This window comes from Colletes latitarsis, chromosome 10, assembly GCF_051014445.1.
Source record: "Colletes latitarsis isolate SP2378_abdomen chromosome 10, iyColLati1, whole genome shotgun sequence".
Lineage (NCBI taxonomy): Eukaryota > Metazoa > Arthropoda > Insecta > Hymenoptera > Colletidae > Colletes > Colletes latitarsis.
The window spans coordinates 24,413,893-24,434,310 of NC_135143.1; the positions used below are offsets into that span (position 1 = coordinate 24,413,893).

The 20,418-nt window shown below is 36.1% G+C and overlaps 1 protein-coding gene across 6 annotated transcripts in view; it reads left to right on the forward strand.

Moving 5' to 3' along the window:
- Positions 1-20,418, forward strand: part of Rgl (Ral guanine nucleotide dissociation stimulator-like) — a 56,827-nt gene that overhangs the window by 17,613 nt on the left and 18,796 nt on the right. Inside the window, exons 1-2 of one of the 6 annotated variants that reach the window (XM_076775219.1) lie at positions 2,509-2,793; positions 17,552-17,768. The exons of 1 other annotated variant lie outside the window; for it this stretch is intronic. In XM_076775219.1, the coding sequence (XP_076631334.1) occupies positions 17,604-17,768 (165 nt within the window). In that variant the 5' untranslated portion in view covers positions 2,509-2,793; positions 17,552-17,603. Of the gene's footprint in view, positions 1-2,508; positions 2,794-6,612; positions 7,146-17,551; positions 17,769-20,418 lie in introns of those variants that run through there. 4 more of the 6 variants (XM_076775220.1, XM_076775218.1, XM_076775217.1 and 1 more) reach the window with 4 other exon arrangements.

Sequence of the window (20,418 nt, forward strand, 5' to 3'; positions counted from 1 at the left end):
GTGTATAATATAAATGAAACAATTTTTACATTGATACTGTATGGAAATTTCTGAAAACACATTTGTATTTTAAAATATTACTCACGAATTAATTACTGAAACAAATTTTACGTATTCAAGTTTTTAAAAATATTCCTTACAAATGAAACTTCGTTGATATTGGTGGAACGTTTGTAATTCAAAGTTCAGTGATCTCGAAGCACTTGAAGAGCAGCTCGTTTTTCGTCCCGAGAGTACTTCTAATTATTCAAGAATTTCCGCCGTCTGTGTTTAACAGGATTGAAAATATTCGTAATATTTTTAGAAGCTTGTATTTTGTACCGATTACATCCCGTTCCGTTGAATCGAACGGGATACTTGATCGTTCGAACAGTTAATAGTTCTACTAACACGGTTACTCGAGCAAGTCGTTTACATAGTCAAAATAACTTTGGGCGCTCAAGATTATTATTACATACGATAAAAGAAAAAAAATTTCGATAGATCACTGTTTGTCGAAATCTTCAAATATTTTTTTCGAATTTTTAAAATTCTTTCCGCTTGGTAAAAATATTTTTTAACCGTTTGAGTCTTTTTCAAGTTATTCGAGATTTCGCATACTACTTCAATTATAGCGTCCCATCCAAAACTTTTCACGAGCCACGCGAATTTTTGTCGCATCGGTTCCATTTTTTTATTCGTTTTGTAAAAAATTTTGTCGTACCTAGCGAACTTTTAACGAGCTGTTAGAATTTTTTTAGTTGTACACATTTTCTCGCGGTACACGAAATTTTTTAACGAACCATTGGAACATTTTTCAACCTGCAATGACTTTTATCAAGTTATCGGGACACACATCTAACTGTATGAATTTTTTTTCAAACCGCTCGTATTTTCGTAGAGTCATTTTAATACTCGTCTGACCGTATGAATATTTACTTACGAAGTTAAAAAATTTGTCGATCTATAAAAATTCTTTCAATCTATTGGAATTTTTATGTATCAGAATACTCGTCAATATATATAAATTTATTTGAACTACTTCTATTTTTATGTAGATCTATTTTTCGAGCTAAAATAGATGAATTTCTTCGGTGAACATTCTTCTTCAAATATTCGAATAAATCCATAATATAAAACGTAGGAATTTATCGTGAATATAAAAAGTGGAAATAATTTGGCTTGCGCATTCGTGTATGAATATTTTCTCACAAAGTTAAACAATTTGTCGATCTATATAAATTCTTTCAATCTATTTGATATATACAGAGTGTTCGGCCACCCCTGGGAAAAATTTTAATGAGGAATTCTAGAGGCCAAAATAAGACGAAAATCAAGAATACCAATTTCTTGATGGAGGGTTCGTTAAAAAATTATTAACAATTAAATTCAAAACTTTCAAATCGTTCTGGAAAAATTATTTTCGGTTGCAGGGGTCAATTACAATTATATTTGGTCATTAGACATACACCCGAATTCCTACGCGTTGTCGAGAAAAAAATTCCTTACCGAAAATATAATTTCAGGTCAAGAAATGTCACTCCAAAATTTCGTGCGTATCTTTAAAACGTCATAACTTCTGAACGGATTGAAGGATTTTAATGTTTAAAAAGGCAAACAACGCGTATTTTAGTGGAGAATATGTAGAAATCGCAAAAATATTTGAAAAGTTGATGCTTGACACCGCAAAATGAGAAAAACCCCATAGAAATGGTCCAACTTTCAAACGACCATAACTCCTATAATAGTGAATATATTTCAATGAAACTTTTTTCTGAAGTAGAGCTCAGGGGTACCTACAAAAAAGTAGTAAACAATATTTTCATACGACGTCAAACAAATTTATTAAAAATCAAAAACGAATCTTTAAGAAAAATAGACAAAGGGGTAGGGTAGGTGCCCAAACTTTTCGGGCGAAATTGAAAAGTCTCAAATCATTCTGGAAAAATTATTTTCGATTGCAGGGGTCAATTACAATCATTTTTGGTGAATAGACATACCCTCGAAATCTTGCGCATTTTCGAGAAAAAAATTTAGTATGTGCGGAACTTTAAACGCTAATAACTTTTTAACGAAGCCTCCGTCAACAAACTGGTATTCTTCATTTTCGGTTTATTTTGGCCTCTAAAATCCCCTGTTAAAATTTTTCCCAAGGTCCCATCCTGTATAAACCTACTTGTCGAGTTAAAATGGATGAATTTTTTCGATGAACATTCTTTTTCAAATGTTCGAATAAGTCCACAAAACAAAACGCAGAAATTTATTGTGAATATAAAAAGTGGAATTAATTTTTACTATGAATAGTATTTTTGCGTCTTTTTCTTGGAGCGTACGAATTTTTAGGGTATCGTTGGAATATGGGTTCCACGAATGTTCTCAAGCTAATGAAAATAGTTGATTAGTCGTCACCGTTTGATGGGCTATGAGTAAGGCTGTCGCAGTGGTTGTAGATCGGATGACGGCGCGTATATTTACGTCACTGTGCGGCCCACGGTGATAATAGAGACGAGTGGTCGACGTAAGAGCGTGGTCAGTTCGATTGCATTCAGCCGGTTCGGCCGAATTGCGTGTTTGCTGTGGAGTCAGTCGTTGTCGGGACGGCGAGCCGTGCGGTTCGATGATAGAGAACGTTTCTCGTCGCCGAGAAGTCGCGTGACTCCTTTCTTTTTTCTCCGTCTTTCGTTTACGGTTTTCTCGTTCGCGTGTACCATCTGTGCTCGGCTTGTTCCCAACCGGTGCCTCGAGATTCGGCGACATTGTTTACGGTCCCTCGTGCGTGTGCAGCGTGATTAAATTTCGAGGAGAGGGAGAAAGGTAGGAGAGAGAGCAGGTGTCGAAGCTCGAAGAGGACAACGCGTTGTATCTCGAGGATCCCGTGAATATCGAGCCGCTCCTTTTCACGTTTGTTTCGTGGTTTTAAAATAATTCCGTTTTTATCGCAACCGACGACACTCGTGCGACAAACAGAGCAATAAATTTGTAAATAGCGGAGTCTCTGTCAGAGATGTCTATCGGCGACATCAAACTGCTTCGTTTCTCGTTTCGTCCGAAATATTGCATCGATTTGATTTTTCGAAGAAAGGTTCCCGTATAAATTGTCGAACATATTGATTTCTCTGTTTCACGGCATCTTCGCTGATTTGTTTGAACATTTTTAACGTTTGACTGACAGATTCTTGTTTCGTCTCGACCGATATACGTTTTTAAAGAAATTAAATTGAAACGTTACGGTTTTGACGAATAAATATCGTTGGTAAACATTTTTGTGTCTTGTATTGGTTCCGGAGTATGATATTAACAGTTCACGAGCCACGTGTTCGGTGAATCGTGCAGAAACGTGGATCTACGTTGCCTGTTCGTTAAGTGTTAACTATGTAATATATGCAATATAAAATGGACAATTGAGAGAAATACAGAAACGAGTAACTGCTTAATTGAATATTGCAACAGACAGTTCGGAGAAAAGTGAAATATTAGCCCTTCGTGGACAAGCCTATCGCATCGTTATTTTTATCAGACACAATATTATGTCTGCAAGCGACTTACAGTTATAGTTTATGCAGATTCTGCATACCACAGTCTGTCTCAGGAAGAAAAATAGTTAAATATTTGTTATTTTATCAAAAATTATACTCGATCTTTGTAGTCTATTGTATCATTTCTATAGGTAACGTTCAAGGTAAAATGTAAGCAACACGATAAAATATCGCTTTAACAACGATGGATACTTAATCGTGGAAGTATCATATTTATCAAGATAGACGAGTAAATCCGATCTGCTCGATTGAACGGTTAAATATATTCCCACGCGTATCGGCGTCTTACCATCTACATATTTACCATTTCGATTCAGGTTAAGTCGGTATTTGTTATGTTTCCAATTATCGATACTCTTACTATCACGATGATATCGCTAGATTTTTTTTTTACTCCGATTTTTACACATCGATATCGCAATCGACGATGTTCAATGAAATTCTATCGAACCGTGATTACGATCCGGTAACGTTTGATAAACTTTCTCCGATATCTAGCAGAAATTGTAAGAAATCTGTATGTCGTGTGTTTTTTTTTTAAAGAATAGTACAAACTTTAGAACAGGGTTTCCCAAACTCTTTTTCTTGTGGAACCCTTAAGAAATTTGTTTGTTAATATTTTAATGCGTTTCTATGAAAATATTGCAGCTAATCTTATTTTAATGTTATATTACAACTTGTCTCGCAGAACCCCACTTTGAGAAACACTGCTTTAGAAGCTGAAATCGAGTTCATTCAAAGTTTGAGAGAAATATCCAAAATTTTGAGGATACGAGAATCCCAAGCCTAGAAATAATAAATAGAAAAAGAAATGTCACGGTTTCGATGATTTCCTCAACGTTTGTCAACGAATTAAAAAATTGCTGACAGCTAAACGATCTCGTGGCTTGCCTCCAACCTTTTCGATTCAACTTTCTAACAAAAGTATTTATAAAACGTTTCTTTGTAAAAGTCGATTTGGAAATGTACACTTCGCTTGAAACTTAGTTCTTTAACTCGATTGTCTATGCACTTTGCGGCTTGAATATTCTTAGGTATTGAGGATATCGATCGTGAAAACGTTTAATCGATCTGTCTATAGTTGATTCGTCTACTCCTTTCTTGCATAGTGTTTAGAAAGCTATCCTCAAATTATAGAGACGTAAATTCTTATCAGAACTATTGGACACGCGACGTAAGGTCACATGTTCGCTGGTTCTAGGAACGTACACCTTGGAAACTCAATCGAATTTAATAAATTTATTATGCTTCTGCGTTCAGCTATCATACTTGATCTTTACGTGTAGAGAGAATTCATTACTAAGTAGTTCGATCACCGAGAACGTATTATTATACAGCGTGTTCGGCCACCCTTGGGAAAAATTTTAATGGGAGATTCTAGAGGCCAAAATAAGACGAAAATCAAGAATACCAATTTGTTGATGGAGGCTTCATTAAAAAGTTATTAAAAAATTAAATTAAAACATTTCTAATCATTCCGAAAAAATTATATATAGTTATAGGGATCAATTACAAGCATTTTTGGTGAATACAGATATTCTCGAAATCCTATCCACTTTCGAGAAAAAAATTCGAGTATGTGTGAAATTTTTTGGTGAAATTAAAAAATTTAAAATCGTTCTGGAAAAATTATATATAGTTATAGGGATCAAATACAAGCATTTTTGATCATTAGACATATCCTCGAAATCCTATCCACTTTCATGAAAAAAATTCGAGTATGTGTAAAATTTTTTGGTGAAATTAAAACATTTAAAATCGTTCTGGAAAAATTATATATAGTTATAGGGATCAATTACAAGCATTTTTGGTCATTAGACATATCCTCGAAATCCTATCCACTTTCGAGAAAAAAATTCGAGAATGTGTGAAATTTTTAGACAAAATTAAAAAATGGTAAATCGTTTTGGAAAAATTATATATAGTTATAGGGACCAATTACAATAATTTTTGGTCATTAGACATACCCTCGAAATCCTACCCACTTGCGAGAAAAAAATTCGAGAATGTGTGAAATTTTTCGACAAAATTGGAAAATGGTAAATCGTTTTGGAAAAATTATATATAGTTATAGGGACCAATTACAATAATTTTTGGTCATTAGACATACCCTCGAAATCCTACTCACTTTCGAGAAAAAAATTCGAGAATGTGTGAAATTTTTCGACAAAATTAAAAAATGGTAAATCATTTTGGAAAAATTATATATAGTTATAGGGACCAATTACAATAATTTTTGGTCATTAGACATATCCTCGAAATCCTATCCACTTTCGAGAAAAAAATTCGAGAATGTGTGAAATTTTTCGACAAAATTAAAAAATGGTAAATCGTTTTGGAAAAATTATATATAGTTATAGGGACCAATTACAATAATTTTTGGTCATTAGACATACCCTCGAAATCCTACCCACTTTCTAGAAAAAAATTCAATACTGGTGGAACTTTAAATATTTAATAACTTTTTAACGAATCTTCCATCAAGAAATTAATATTCTTGATTTTCATCTTATTTTGGCCTCTAAAATCCCCCATTAAAATTTTTCCCTGGTCGAACACCCTGTATATCAATGTCTGGAAACATGGAACAAGTTTCGTTTCACATGGACGATCCAAAATTATTTGAAGATTTCGATCATGGAAAGCAATAAAATAAATACTTGTTATGGCTAGCATTTACTGAACTCTTTGTTTTTAGAGTGGTGCTGTACAAATCTTAAAATATTAATTTAAACAGTCTTATTTTGAATATCAACAAGGAATTGAATTATTCCTGATAGTACAAATTATACGAAAGGAAAATATTGTAATTTAATACTGCCACATTTTTCTCATATTTTTTCTAAATATGAAAAATTTTTCAAATCGAAACTTGGAATAGGACAATTTTTAAAAGCTTTGTGACAACCTACCCCTGCAACAACTCGCCCTTAGCTGAGCGTGCACAGCTACGTGGAAAAATGTCAATCATCGCGTCTATATCAATTGGCAGAATACTGTAACTTGTGTTTTGTCGGTTCATTCGGTTCCGGTGACGTCGAGCTGCAGAAACGTGAATTCCTATCAACGCAACGCGACACGCGACGTAAGGGCACACGTGCATATCGAGTAGGTTCGTCGGTTCCAGGAACACCTTGGGACAAGTCCATCGAGCGTTCGTTACACGCTGCATGTGCTCTGCACCTCGACACTCGGTTGCATTGCACGTGCACGATCACGACCTACTCGTTAGCGACGTGTGACTAATCGTGTGTCACGCGTCACCTCCCTATAATCCGCTGCCGCGGTTATTCCTTTTGTATTAATTGTTTCATCTCTCCGCAATTGTCTCGTCAAAAATCGATCCGCCGCAGCCGACTGACAGCTTAGACGTTCTCGATAAACAAAACTAGACGGTTGTGCGTTCTTAGCTCGCGATTCTGACGTTAGGAAAGTTGCAGTTCCCGCGAGCCATTCGTGCGATTCCAAGTTTTGAGTCACCGTCGAATAAATAGATTCAATCATCGATACGTATCCACGGAACGTTGCATAGCTGTACGAGGCGAGAAAATGGTGCGAAGAAAGGCAACTTCGGTTCATAACAGCCTCAAAACTCTTTTGAACGACGTCAAATCGGCTCTATATCACGTAGTATGTATTGCACGTACATTCGTTGAACATATTTTTATTGTGATCCGTTGCATTGTCGTTTGTGATACATTAAAATGCAGTTTCCTTTTTTTGGAATTTGAACCTAGTTTTTAACAATCTATTCATTTTACTGTATGTCTATCAAAATATACAATTGTACTATAAATCAAATATGCAACTATATCCTTGCACATTTGTCATTTCTCTACACTGTACAGGATGCCCCATTCGAAGTTTCGTACTCGATTATCTCTTAAAAATGTTTCAAACGAAACCTGTGTCAAAAATTTTTGCCAGCTGTTTGCGCTTCCGAGACTTCAATGTAGCCTTGTTTGTTTTTGAATAAAACTAGATTTCTGTTTACGCGATAGTGCATTTTAAGGCAAATCATCGACCTATGCTACTTTGGTCTTCGAAGCTCGTTTAAGGTCATTTAATGCAGATGAATGAAATTTGCAAATAAAATCAAGGCAAACGGTTTCGAAAGAGCATAAGAAACTGAAACTTAATCCCTTGACGTACGATTTAATTTCAAATTTTTTAAACGTGCACTATTTAATTTTGTTTAAGTTTGTTCGTACAAGAAATGGCCACGAGGAACAATAGATTTGTTTTACGTATACTTCGTGAACGTAACAATGTATTGCTTTTTTATACAGGGTGTTCGGCCACCCCTGAGATTCTAGAGGCAAAAATAAGAGGAAAATCAAGAATATCAATTTCTTGACTGAGGCTTCATTAAAAAGTTATTAAAAAATTAAATTAAAAAATTTCTAATCATCCTGAAAAAATTATATATAGTTATAAGGATCAATTACAAGCATTTTTGGTCATTAGACATACCCTCGAAATCCTACCCAGTTTCGAGGAAAAAATTCGAGTAGGTACTGAAATTTTTAGACGAAATTACAAAATTTCAAATTATACTAAAAAAATTATATTTAGTTACAGGGGTCCATTACAATCATTTTTGGTCATTAGACATACTCTCGAAATCCTACCCAGTTTCTAGAAAAAAATTCGAGAATGTGTGAAATTTTTCGACAAAATTAAAAAATTTCAAATCGTTCTGGAGAAATTATTTTCGGCTGCGGGGATCAATTACAATAATTTTTGGTGAATAGACATACCCCCGAAATCCTACCCACTTTCTAGAAAAAAATTCGAGGAGGTGTGAAATTTTTAGACGAAATTACAAAATTTCAAATTATACTAAAAAAATTATATTTAGTTACAGGGGTCCATTACAATCATTTTTGGTCATTAGACATACTCTCGAAATCCTACCCAGTTTCTAGAAAAAAATTCGAGAATGTGTGAAATTTTTCGACAAAATTAAAAAATTTCAAATCGTTCTGGAAAAATTATTTTCGGCTGTGGGGATCAATTACAATAATTTTTGGTGAATAGACATACCCCCGAAATCCTACCCACTTTCTAGAAAAAAATTCGAGGAGGTGTGAAATTTTTAGACGAAATTAAAAAATTTCAAATTATACTAAACAAATTATATTTAGTTACAGGGGTCCATTACAATCATTTTTGGTCATTAGACATACTCTCGAAATCCTACCCAGTTTCTAGAAAAAAATTCGAGGAGGTGTGAAATTTTTAGACGAAATTAAAAAATTTCAAATTATACTAAAAAAATTATATTTAGTTACAGAGGTCCATTACAATCATTTTTGGTCATTAGACATACTCTCGAAATCCTACCCAGTTTCTAGAAAAAAATTCGAGAAGGTGTGAAATTTTTCGACAAAATTAAAAAATTTCAAATCGTTCTGGAAAAATTATTTTCGGCTGCGGGGATCAATTACAATAATTTTTGGTGAATAGACATACCCCCGAAATCCTACCCACTTTCTAGAAAAAAATTCGAGGAGGTGTGAAATTTTTTTAGACGAAATTAAAAAATTTCAAATTATACTAAAAAAATTATATTTAGTTCTAGGGGTCCATTACAATCATTTTTGGTCATTAGACATACTCTCGAAATCCTACCCACTTTCTAGAAAAAAATTCAGTACTGGTGGAACTTTAAATTTTTAATAACTTTTTAACGAAGCTTCCATCAAGAAATTAATATTCTTGATTTTCATCTTATTTTGGCCTCTAGAATCTCCCATTAAAATTTTTCCCATGGTTAGCAGAACACCCTGTATAAGACTCGATGACAAGTAGCCTCATGATTGTGAAACATGTCATCAAGAATTTGTAACGAGTCAGACTCGTCATCGTATGTCAAGGGGTTAATTTTCTTAGAAGAAATTAGAGATTTGACTTCTCGTCGACGAAAGTACGAATCGCGAAGCATCCCCCAGGGGGCGGGTTGTACGATCGTTTATATCGGATTCCGTTGGAATCGTTCGGATAAAGTGAATTGGAACAAACGTGCACCCGGGGGCTTCGTAGTCGAATGCAACTTTCGGCCACGCTCGAATGCATTCCATATCGGCCGGTGCACGATGCAGTTCGTTGCACGCGCGAATGCCAGTGTTCTGGCGTGTCGGCCAACGTGGAAACAGAGTAATTTCGTCGGACCCCGGGTTGGCACGAATTCCGGGATTAAAGTCGCGGCGCGTATCACGCGGGCCGCGGGCCAAGTTCCGCGGACGGATAATCCCCGCGATAAGAATCGACGGAGCGAAGGAACTACTTCTTTCTTTTCGTCTCGCGCGTGAAAGAAAACGTAGCGTCGGGCCAAGGCCGGTGTATTTTCGAAACCGGATCGGGTATGCAAATCGTAACCGTGACATCCACGGCTGGTATTGGGCCTTTCTTTCCTTTTATCGTTGACACGCGCGTTATCTGCCGGACGAACGTAATTATAGCGCTTAGGCGCGTGTATTCGACGAACCGTCATGCAAAATTCGCAGACGTTCGAAGAGGGTCGTCCACGGTTCTTCTCTCATGGTTAAATCGGTTTCGTTCGGCTCGATATCGGTTTTAAACATCTTTTTTAATAGATCAGACATTTTCAGCGATACGACGCTTTTTGCTCCAGTAAAAATTTCGTATTCAAGGTCATTTGAAGGTCACATATCGTCAAACGTTCATTCCTCTTCTTTCGGACATTGTAATCCCATTCGAAACAAAGCACGTGTACGGTTTTTCTTATTTAAGGTCATTTGAAGGTCACACCATTAAATATCCATTCTTTTTCTTTGGACATCGACTGTGTAAGTAACGATCAAAACACGTAATTCAGTTCGAAAAAGACATGGACGATCATGAAATCTCTGATAGAAAAGTAGAAACGTGAAAACTGTTCGATAGGTTCATTAATCGACTGAATAATTTAAGATCGTGTTCCACGGTTCACTCTGGACGTCGAAGGAATTTGTGTGCATTTTGTTATTTCGCGTGAAGTAGGCAAAAATCAAACCACGTAATCCTGTTCGAAAAAAACATGGACATGAAATCTCTGATAGAAAAGCAGAAACGTGAAAACTATTCGATAGGTTCATTAATCAACGGAATAATTTAAGATCGCGTTTCATGGTTCACTCTGGACGTCGAAGGAATTTGTGTGCATTTTGTTATTTCGCGTGAAGTAGGCAAAAATCAAACCACGTAATCCTGTTCGAAAAAAACATGGACATGAAATCTCTGATAGAAAAGCAGAAACGTGAAAACTATTCGATAGGTTCATTAATCAACGGAATAATTTAAGATCGCGTTTCATGGTTCACTCTGGACGTCGAAGGAATTTGTGTGCATTTTGTTATTTCACGTGAAGTAGGCAAAAATCAAAACACGTAATCCTGTTGGAAAAAAACATGGACATGAAATCTCTGATAGAAAAGTAGAAACGTGAAAACTATTCGATAGGTTCATTAATCAACGGAATAATTTAAGATCGCGTTTCATGGTTCACTCTGGACGTCGAAGGAATTTGTGTGCATTTTGTTATTTCTCGTGAAGTAAGTAAGGACCGTGTTGTTTTATTCCGCAAGCATCGATTAGCGGCTCGAACCTGTTGCGGTGCGTGACGCTCGACAGACGAAGCTGTGTACAAACAGTCCTGTTAATGCTTACGTCCTGTGGCGAGCAACGTGACGTATTAACACCGTGACCTCATATTACGTATTTGCCGAGCGTGGCTGCCACTCTTCGTAGGGAGTCTAACAAAGCGAATTCAAACTGCCATTCAATGCGTTTGTTCTACATATAACTTCGCAATTAATCGCGAAAGAATTCATACTTCTGCTGAATCGCGCACTTCTGCATCATTGTGTCGGAAACAGTCTCATTTGCGACGCGTTATTAGAACGAAGTAAAACAATTAAACAATGAAATAATTGAAGGGTCACCGTTTCGACAATTTAAACAGTTTTCTATATTAATACATTGGTGAAGAAAAATTTAAGTTGGTGTTTTTTTTTTTTTTTGAATGTATTACGAATACAGAAATTTTCTTTGTTCTCGGAGAAACCGTCTTTTAAAATGTTTGGACTACTGCTCTAGTATTCGATGCACCGAAGTGTTAATTCGAGTACAGGTGAGTCCAGCAAGTAGTCCGAGTCCTATTTTATTACAGATCGAATTTCGTTTCGTTTGGCGTTGTTTTAATTGAATGTAACACCACGAAGGTTCGAGAGACACGTACCATTTGCGCTTTAAATAAGAAAATAACGTAACAGTCGAGTCATTTGAACAGTCAAATGATTCATACTCGCATAAAACGCGCGGGCAGCTTAAATCACACTTCCTGCCACGGACTCTGGTCCACTGGATCCCTTTATGAACAATACTCGTATTGCATAATGCATTCGGATTGCCCGCGGTTCTCGAGCAGACATCGCGCGAGATTTGACTGATAACATTGTCTGCCTAACTTTTTAACGATGGAACGGTTTTCCTCTTGCACGAACGTCTATATTTTATTCGTTTGAATAATACAATTTTGCATTTAAATTAATTTACAAGCGATATATTTTATTTAATAGATTAATCAAATATATTTTCCTCTTTGAATTAATTTATGGTACGTTAAGGGTGATTTCGTTCAGACTCAGTTACATATATTTTCAGAAATAATTTGATTATACAAAGTGTACTCAAGTACAGTATGTTCCACGAAGGAAAGATGAAATTGGTTTGAAAATAGGATCGTCGAAAAGTTGGAATTTTGAAAATGAAAAAACTAATAACTGGCTTACGGTATTTACAGTACGATACGAGAATAGTCATTTTATCTAATCTTCGAGTTGTGTTTACGATACGAAGTCTTAGAATAGTACACATTAGTTATTATCAAAGATGGGTAGGTCGCGGAGGACCGATTCATTGACCCTCGAGAAACGTGAAAGGGAAAGATCAACAGGATCAATATTTTATTAAACAAAGACCCTCGCAGCGATGGGCGAAATTTTATTCCAATAACTAGTGTCGTTGTAAAATATTTTATTCTATAATTGGAATTTTAATTTTCAATTTCGTTGAATCTTCTTTTTAATTTTTCATATAAATGAGAATGTTGCCCATTGCTAGGAAAAATTCTTCAATCAATCCTTCAATGGCGACCAGTTACAATTAATTAATTTCGTTGAATCTTTTTTTTAATTTTTTATATAAATGAGAATGTTGCCCATTGCTAGGCAGAGTTCTCCAATCAGTTCTTCAATGGCGACCAGTTACAATTAATTAATTTCGTTGAATCTTTTTTTTAATTTTTCATATAAATGAGAATGTTCATTGCTAGGCAGAGTTCTTCAATCAATCCTTCAATGGCGACCAGTTACAATTAATTAATTTCGTTGAATCTTTTTTTTAATTTTTCATATAAATGAGAATGTTCATTGCTAGGCAGAGTTCTTCAATCAATTCTTCAATGGCGACCAGTTACAATTACTTGCGGGTGAATATTTTTATCGTTGATTTTCGTCGTTTTATCGTTGATTTGGAGTTGGAAGAATTTTCGACGGTTTTTTCGATCGAAGAAATTTGAAGATATCGGAACGACGCGTGAAAAATTGCAGATCGTAGGGGGTTAAGGTTGTGTGGTGGTGTGGCACGACTGTGTGTTGGCGGTGGCAAGCGGCGATGGGGCGTTCGTTTTATCGGAACTAGGCGTCGACCGGCATCGACACTTTTATCGAGCCACGAGAATTTCGCTCGATCGTTTCCACGTTTTAGGGATACGAAGTAATTTTTTATCTATCCGAGAACGATGACAGAACGTGTTTTCATTTATCTATGCAGTACTCGTGATAATTAAATAATCGATCTGTTTCATTTTAAATAATCTAGTTTAATTAAATGGTGCTATAAAACTAGTGCGGTTGAACATTGATTTTTTTTAATAACTAAGATACGTTGTAAGTCTATTCCAGTGTTTTTCAAAGTAGGTTCCATGAAATAATTTTAGGGTTCCAGACAAGTTGTGATATAACATTAAAATAAGATTAGCTGCAATATTTTCATGGAAACGCATTAAAATATTAACAAACTATTATTATTAAAAACAATTACATCCTTCGTCGTAAAAAATTTCTTATTGGTTCCACAAGAAATAAAGTTTGGGGAACCCTGGTCTATTTTAAAGATAGAAAAATTTTAGAGGAAAATTCTCTCTATTTTTCTATAATACGAAACTTTCCTCGAGCGATGCCGTTTGCAAAACAAAATAGAACCGTTTGATTTTGTTTTTACAAGAATGTAAATATTTTTCCGCTCCATTCTGCACATTTTCTTCGACTTGATTCTATAGTATACCGTTCCTGGAAATTATCCTACCGTTCGGTTACAATATTGCATTACTGCTGCGCAATGAATCGGCACGTGGGAAATCGCGAATAATGGTTGACCGTCATGCATGCAGATCACTTTGTTAAAATTGAAAAGAATCTTCTCAGTCTTCTATATAAATTAACCCAGACATTACTCAAGTTCACTTAAATTATGGACCATCCATAAACATACTATAATACTATATAAAATAAAATTTCCACAGCTTCCATAAATTCAAATAAAATTGTAGCTCATTTTGGATACTTCGAAAATCTATATTTTCGAATACATTTGAATAAATTTATTTGAAAGAAAAATTTTTTACATAAATTAACCCAGACACTACTCAAGTTCACTTAAATTTATAAACATCGTATAATATTATATAAAATAAACTTTCTACAGCTTCTATAAATTCAAATAAAATTGTAGCTCATTTTGGATACTTCGAAAATCTATATTTTCGAATACATTTGAGTAAATTTATTTAAAAGAAAAATCTTTTACATAAATTAACCCAGACATTACTCAAGTTCACTTAAATCCATAAACATCGTATAATATTATATAAAATAAACTTTCTACAGCTTCTATAAATTAAAATAAAATTGTAGCTCGTTTTGGGTACTTCGAAAATCTATATTTATATTAATCAATTTATTTAAAAGAAAAATCTTTTACATAAATTAACCCAGACATTACTTAAGTTCACTTAAATTATGGACCATCCATAAACATCGTATAATACTATATAAAATAAAATTTCCACAGCTTCTATAAATTCAAATAAAATTGTAGCTTGTTTACTTCGAAAATCTATATTTTCGAATACATTTGAATAAATTTATTTAAAAGAAAAATCGTATAAACGCAATTTTAAACTTCCGGATTATTATCTAAAGCGTGGTGACTACGAGCTGGGATCTATTAATATTAATAATTGCGTTTGCACGTAGGTGGGACGTTGAAAGTTAATTTTCGTTTTCGACAACCGAGGAAACTGGTCCGTAGGTTGTACCGGTAATTAAAACGTTAAAAGTCACGAGGTTGCGCGGCATTTAGAAAATACGTACGTTTCGAGCTCCGGGAACTGTAATGGTCGGAAGTGCAATCCCGCCTACGGGGAAGTCACATCCTCTTTAGCGGGACCGTTTCCCGCCGTTTGCTCCTTCGACCTTTCGACATCGAAGGATCGATTGCGGCAACGGTCTTTCGCGACCCTTCCTTTGATCCTTCGGAAATAAATTGCTGTGGGCAGGTAAAGTGATTATTTCCACGGTAAGAGACCATACTATTAATCGAGATTGATAGTGCTATTAACTGGGAAACGTGGGCACACGCTCGTCTCTGTTAATTTTATTTAGAAAATCGTAGTCGTCTTTGAACTTTGCAAGAGTCTCGATTGTATTCGATCGAAGAATTCTTGTGAAAAATTTTGTTCTTTTTTGCGAAGACGATCGATTCATGGCTCGTTCTGTATGTTATATCATTATATCGGGAAGTAATATCTTGTATAATATATTCTTGGAAGATTGCGCAGAACCCAAGAAGAAAGTTCACATAATTATTGGCAGAGGAAACGATACGATTAATTGGATCGCGAACTGAATACTTTTATAAGTAAGACGGTGGAAAATCGGGTAGAACGTGAAAGTTCGTGAGATTTAATAAGGTTGAATATCTGATCTGTTCATTAACGAGCTTAGGAAGAACGTTTAATATCGACGTATTACTTTATAATCATCTTTAGTATTTCAGCGAAGTCTTGCTTGTGTCTACTTATTGGGCAAATTAAGATTAAGTGTACGAAATAAAGCGAAGTCTTTGCTGAAATAAAAAAGTCGCTTGTTCGAGACACGAATTAGAATGTGCAAACTTTTACGCTATTGTCGTTAATATCACAATAGCGAAACAATGTTTCATTGTTCGGCTCGTACAATAGTTTCGAACTGCAGTTCGGTTCTCAGAATTTTCTCGTAGCTTCCAATCTCTATATTCGCTCGATTCATCCTGCAAATTTCCTTATTCAATCAAGAAATTAGTATTCTTTATTTTCGTCTTATTTTGGCCTCTAGAACGAAAAATACTATGCAATATTTCCGTATCGAACGCATGAAAATTTTGATCACGAAGATATACAGGGAATAAAAAGAGAAATAAAATAAAAAAAATTATATGCACAGGCATAGGAAATGTTTAAATGGTCTAACACTGGGGAATTTTTATTTGCTCGTGGAATATATCATTGTATAATTAAAAATACTAATTCTGACGCAAGAAGCAGCGAATTAACTGCGAAGAAACCCATGTTTATCGTTATTCGAAATTTTTATTCGTACAAGGACTTTGCCTTGGCTCGGATCACGATCGCGTATCGATCAGCTTTCGAGCAACGACGCGATAAATAGCGCGAAATGAACGAGGAAAGCTCGCGATTACGTTTCGTCCACGTGTCCATTAGTAGTATTGATATTTCCTTGATTTGACTAAACGTGTCGATTTATCACGGTCGAATCCTTGGATCCGCGAGAACGCGCAAACATTAAAGAAACAATGGAAAGAATGGGAATCGATTTATAGTACGTCAATCAAGCACGATAGTTAACGAAGTTCGAAGGCTGACGATGAATTAACGTCTTCTTTTATTTCTGGTTTGCAGAACAAGATATTTATGTAATAAAAAAAAATAAAAAATAGACGAAAGTTTCGTTTAGAAATAAAAAAGAAAAAATTAGAGGAAAATCCAGTGTCAACCACGGGGTGTGAAATTTTTACGATTAAGAATTTTCCTTAACGTTTGTTATTTTTGTTTAACACGTTGATTGCCAGACCAAACCTCTCAAATTGTTTACGAAAATGAAACTTTGTTTTTAGACAATTGGAAACTAGCATACCTACAACTTGTAATGACAATGAAAGTTATTTTTGCAGCCTCGTTAAAATTCAAGAATCTTATCTAGATTTATTTTTTTTAACATCTAATTGATTTTTTTATGTGTTAAATAGAAAAAAGTGTGTTTATTACGCTGCTTGCTGAATTCCTCTCAATATCCACTGAACGATAAGCGTAAACAAAAAGTAGGTTTCTTACTAAAAAAAAACTACAGGTCATCTTGAAGACTTAAAAAAAAAATTGTCAAAAAATTTAGTATACTCGTCTCGAAGCTCTAAACCATGTTATACTATAAATAAAAATTTTGGACGAAACGCCGGTAATAAAATAAATTCTGCCGATCAAATTACACGATTCACTCTCTATATCACCCTCTGTAAAAATTTCGTAAAGTACTAAAAATAATTCAATATTCTTATGTTTCTGTTTCCACCCATTTTCAGAATATATGGAGGCTTTTCAGGGGCACGATGCGTCTCTCTGTCGCTCTTAGAGAGACAATCGATGTTTCCTAATACGTATGTATGTAAATACGGCGTTTAGAAAATATTTAAGGGTCGATCGATCTCCTAGGAGGTACCCCCAGTCGCTCGAAATCCGATCGAACGGAAAATGTGTGGCTCGAAATCGTCTATTCACCCCCCGAATCTCGATTACCTTCGTCTCTGTCCGGGTCGTGGTCGATTCCGAGAACGGGCTCGACAATGTTTCACGCGGATCTCCTCTCGAGTTATCGACGGTAAAAGTAGTCAGACAAATCACGAGACAAATTGCACAGGCAGAATCGAAGCGACGGAAGAAGGGGAAGTTCCGCGGACATTCAGACGTGGATGCTGTGGCCCGTGTTGGGGGATGACGGGCTGAGCCCAGCGTCGCCCCCGGCGTCGGCCAGCGTCAAGGGGGTTAACAAACTGGCGCCCCTGCTTCTCTGCGGCCCCTGCAAGCCCAGCAGCCACAGGAAGAACCAGAATTCCACGCAGTGGTACGTGCAGCAGGTAAACAGACTCGCAAGAGATTCATCATCATTGTTTCCTCGTTGCAGTACTGGTTTTTTCATTTTTATTTCCTCTTTTTTTTTTTCTTGTATTTTTTTCCCCCGGTCAATCGACCGAGAGTTCTTTGTGTTCTTTGCCTGCTGGAGCCTTGTTTTTCGTCAGTTTTTTTTAGCATCGCGCTCGACGCTATGGGTTTTATGGGTTCCGACTGCATACGTCTGCGTTTACGCGAAACGCTCGGTTTGCATGGAGTTGTCTCTCGAGTTTGTTTCCTTCTTCTGCCGTATCGTTTGCAGTTTGCATTTTTTTTTATTATTTCTTCTTGGATCGTGAGCCTGGTGTTCTATGCTTTCCGGAGAATCGAGTGTCTTGGTCTATTAGTGGTGTTCTCGCGTAGATATCGGCGGAACAATTAGTAGATCTTGACGACGTCAATGCTTTCTCAAAATTTTACGGTGGTGTAGAGTAACTAGCATACTCACGCGTTTACGTTCGCGGTCAGAGTCACGATTGTTTGTATGTACCAATATGTGTCCAATATATCAATACATGTGCATGTTACGATTTATTTAAGTGTAGCCTGATCTTTATTAGCAAAAAACATCAATTTCGAAACGGTAATAATTCCGTACTTGGGTCGAGTTGAAGATTTTGAGAAACTTAAAAGATTCCTCGTTCTCAAGGATAGACTTTCAAAACATTTAAAATATTCTCATTATTTTACAGTATTTTCATTTATAGTTTCACAAGTGTTAAAGTGTCGGTCACCAGTGACGATCGTCAAAAGCAATTTAATTTACCTTCTGTGTCCCGTCATAATTCGACGATTGTTTTGGCGTTCGGTAAGTCGGACGGTCTGATAAATCGCGCAAAAGTTTCCGCGAACGATTCATGGATTTATCAGACTCGATTTGCAACGGTCTGATAAATCGAGTTCAAAGATTTTAGTTGGTCGAAACTGCTCGATTCAGCCTCGTCGTGCGTTTAGTATTATCTTTTTCGCGTACAAGCCGCGTGTTATGTCGAAGATTATTCGCGACAAAGATCGCTGTTTGTGGAAACAGGCTCTGTATTATCCTCAGCCTTTCGACGACGGTACACACGAGCGATCGATAACGTCGATGCAATGAGATCACGATGCTATCGGTCGCGAAAGCAAATTGCTTCGCACATAGAGTTTGTTTAGTACTTCTTCGAGCCGTAACTGTGTCACGTTCGTCGGTGTGCATGCCTAAACGTTTGCCGTGATCGTAATGAGTATTTATTTTCTTGTGCATGAGAACGAATGGAATACACGTATTTAAGTGTCGTTGTCGTTTCTGTGTAACAGACCGAGTCACCAGTTTCACGTTTACGAAACGCGATACGGTGCATTAGATAAAATATTCTCGCATCTGTGATTCAGCTCGATCTTTTCGCGCGACACCGGGAAACTCCAAATCGTTTCCCGGTTATTATATCTGTTCGATTTTTACGAAAATATGTCGAATAGGTTAAATCTGGAATTATTAAGAATTCTGTTTTACGTAGAAAAATTATAAATGTGTCTCGATTTCTTTGTGCCAACGAGTAGTCACGGGCTATTTGATTTACGAATACGTGTAATTATTATTAATACATTGTACTTGGAAGCGAAAGTGCCTGTATTACTTACTTTTGATTACAATTTATTTATTTCAAAATTAAAGTCAAGTGTATTTCTATGCATTCCGCCGTGAAAAGAAACTAAACAACAGTTTATTCGATACACGTACGTATCTACGCGCGTAACTGTAAGCCACGTAATAAAAGAAATAAATAAAATTACGAGCTGGCTGAAAACGCTTATAACGTGAAAGGTTTTACAACAGCTAACGAAGTGTTAATGTTGGTAACGAAGTGTGAACGTCTAGTATCTTCGTAACAGTCGAACAAGTCTCCCTTTACTTTCGTTTCTAGATACGCGAACTCTTAAATCGACGATCGCGTTATTCGCCGATCGGTAACGGGCCTCTTTTAATTTTCAACGCGCGCACAGTCGAAAAGAATAATTTTTCCAGTCGTTATTTTTACGCTTCGGGACTTTTCCACTACTTTCGTATCCTCTCGATACCCTCCAGTTATCAGACTCGTTTCTGAACCGTATCAACCGTACGTTGTATTTGCTTTTTTTTTCAAATACATTTACCACGCACGCGTATTGTTCCAGCGTCGAATATTTACCCGCGTTTTTCCTCGAAGATCGTCAATAAAACGGTATAAAACCGATAACTATCCAGAGGAATTGTAAATCATCGAGCTGCGCAAGATTCCCTAAAAAAAGACCAAAGCATAATAAACGTTTGAAAAATAGCGGGAGCCCCGCGATTCCACTGTTTGCGCGCTAGTGATTCACATTTGCAACGTTCACGATGATCGAGAGTTGTTGTAGCGGTCGTTGGTCGGTGACAGGCACGTGGAAGTTGTTTAATCGGGCAATCAGGGTCAGAGTGTCATCGGAACTGTATCGTTGTCATTAAAGCCCCGGGAGCAGCGTGTAAATAAAAAATGAAATGCGGTTACATTGACCCAATTGGTTTTCTTCCATCGAGGTGTGTCTGTGTGTGCCGCTGAAAGGGAAACGAATCGTCGATTAAACGTAAATAATTTAAAAATTCAAAGCTCAAATTAT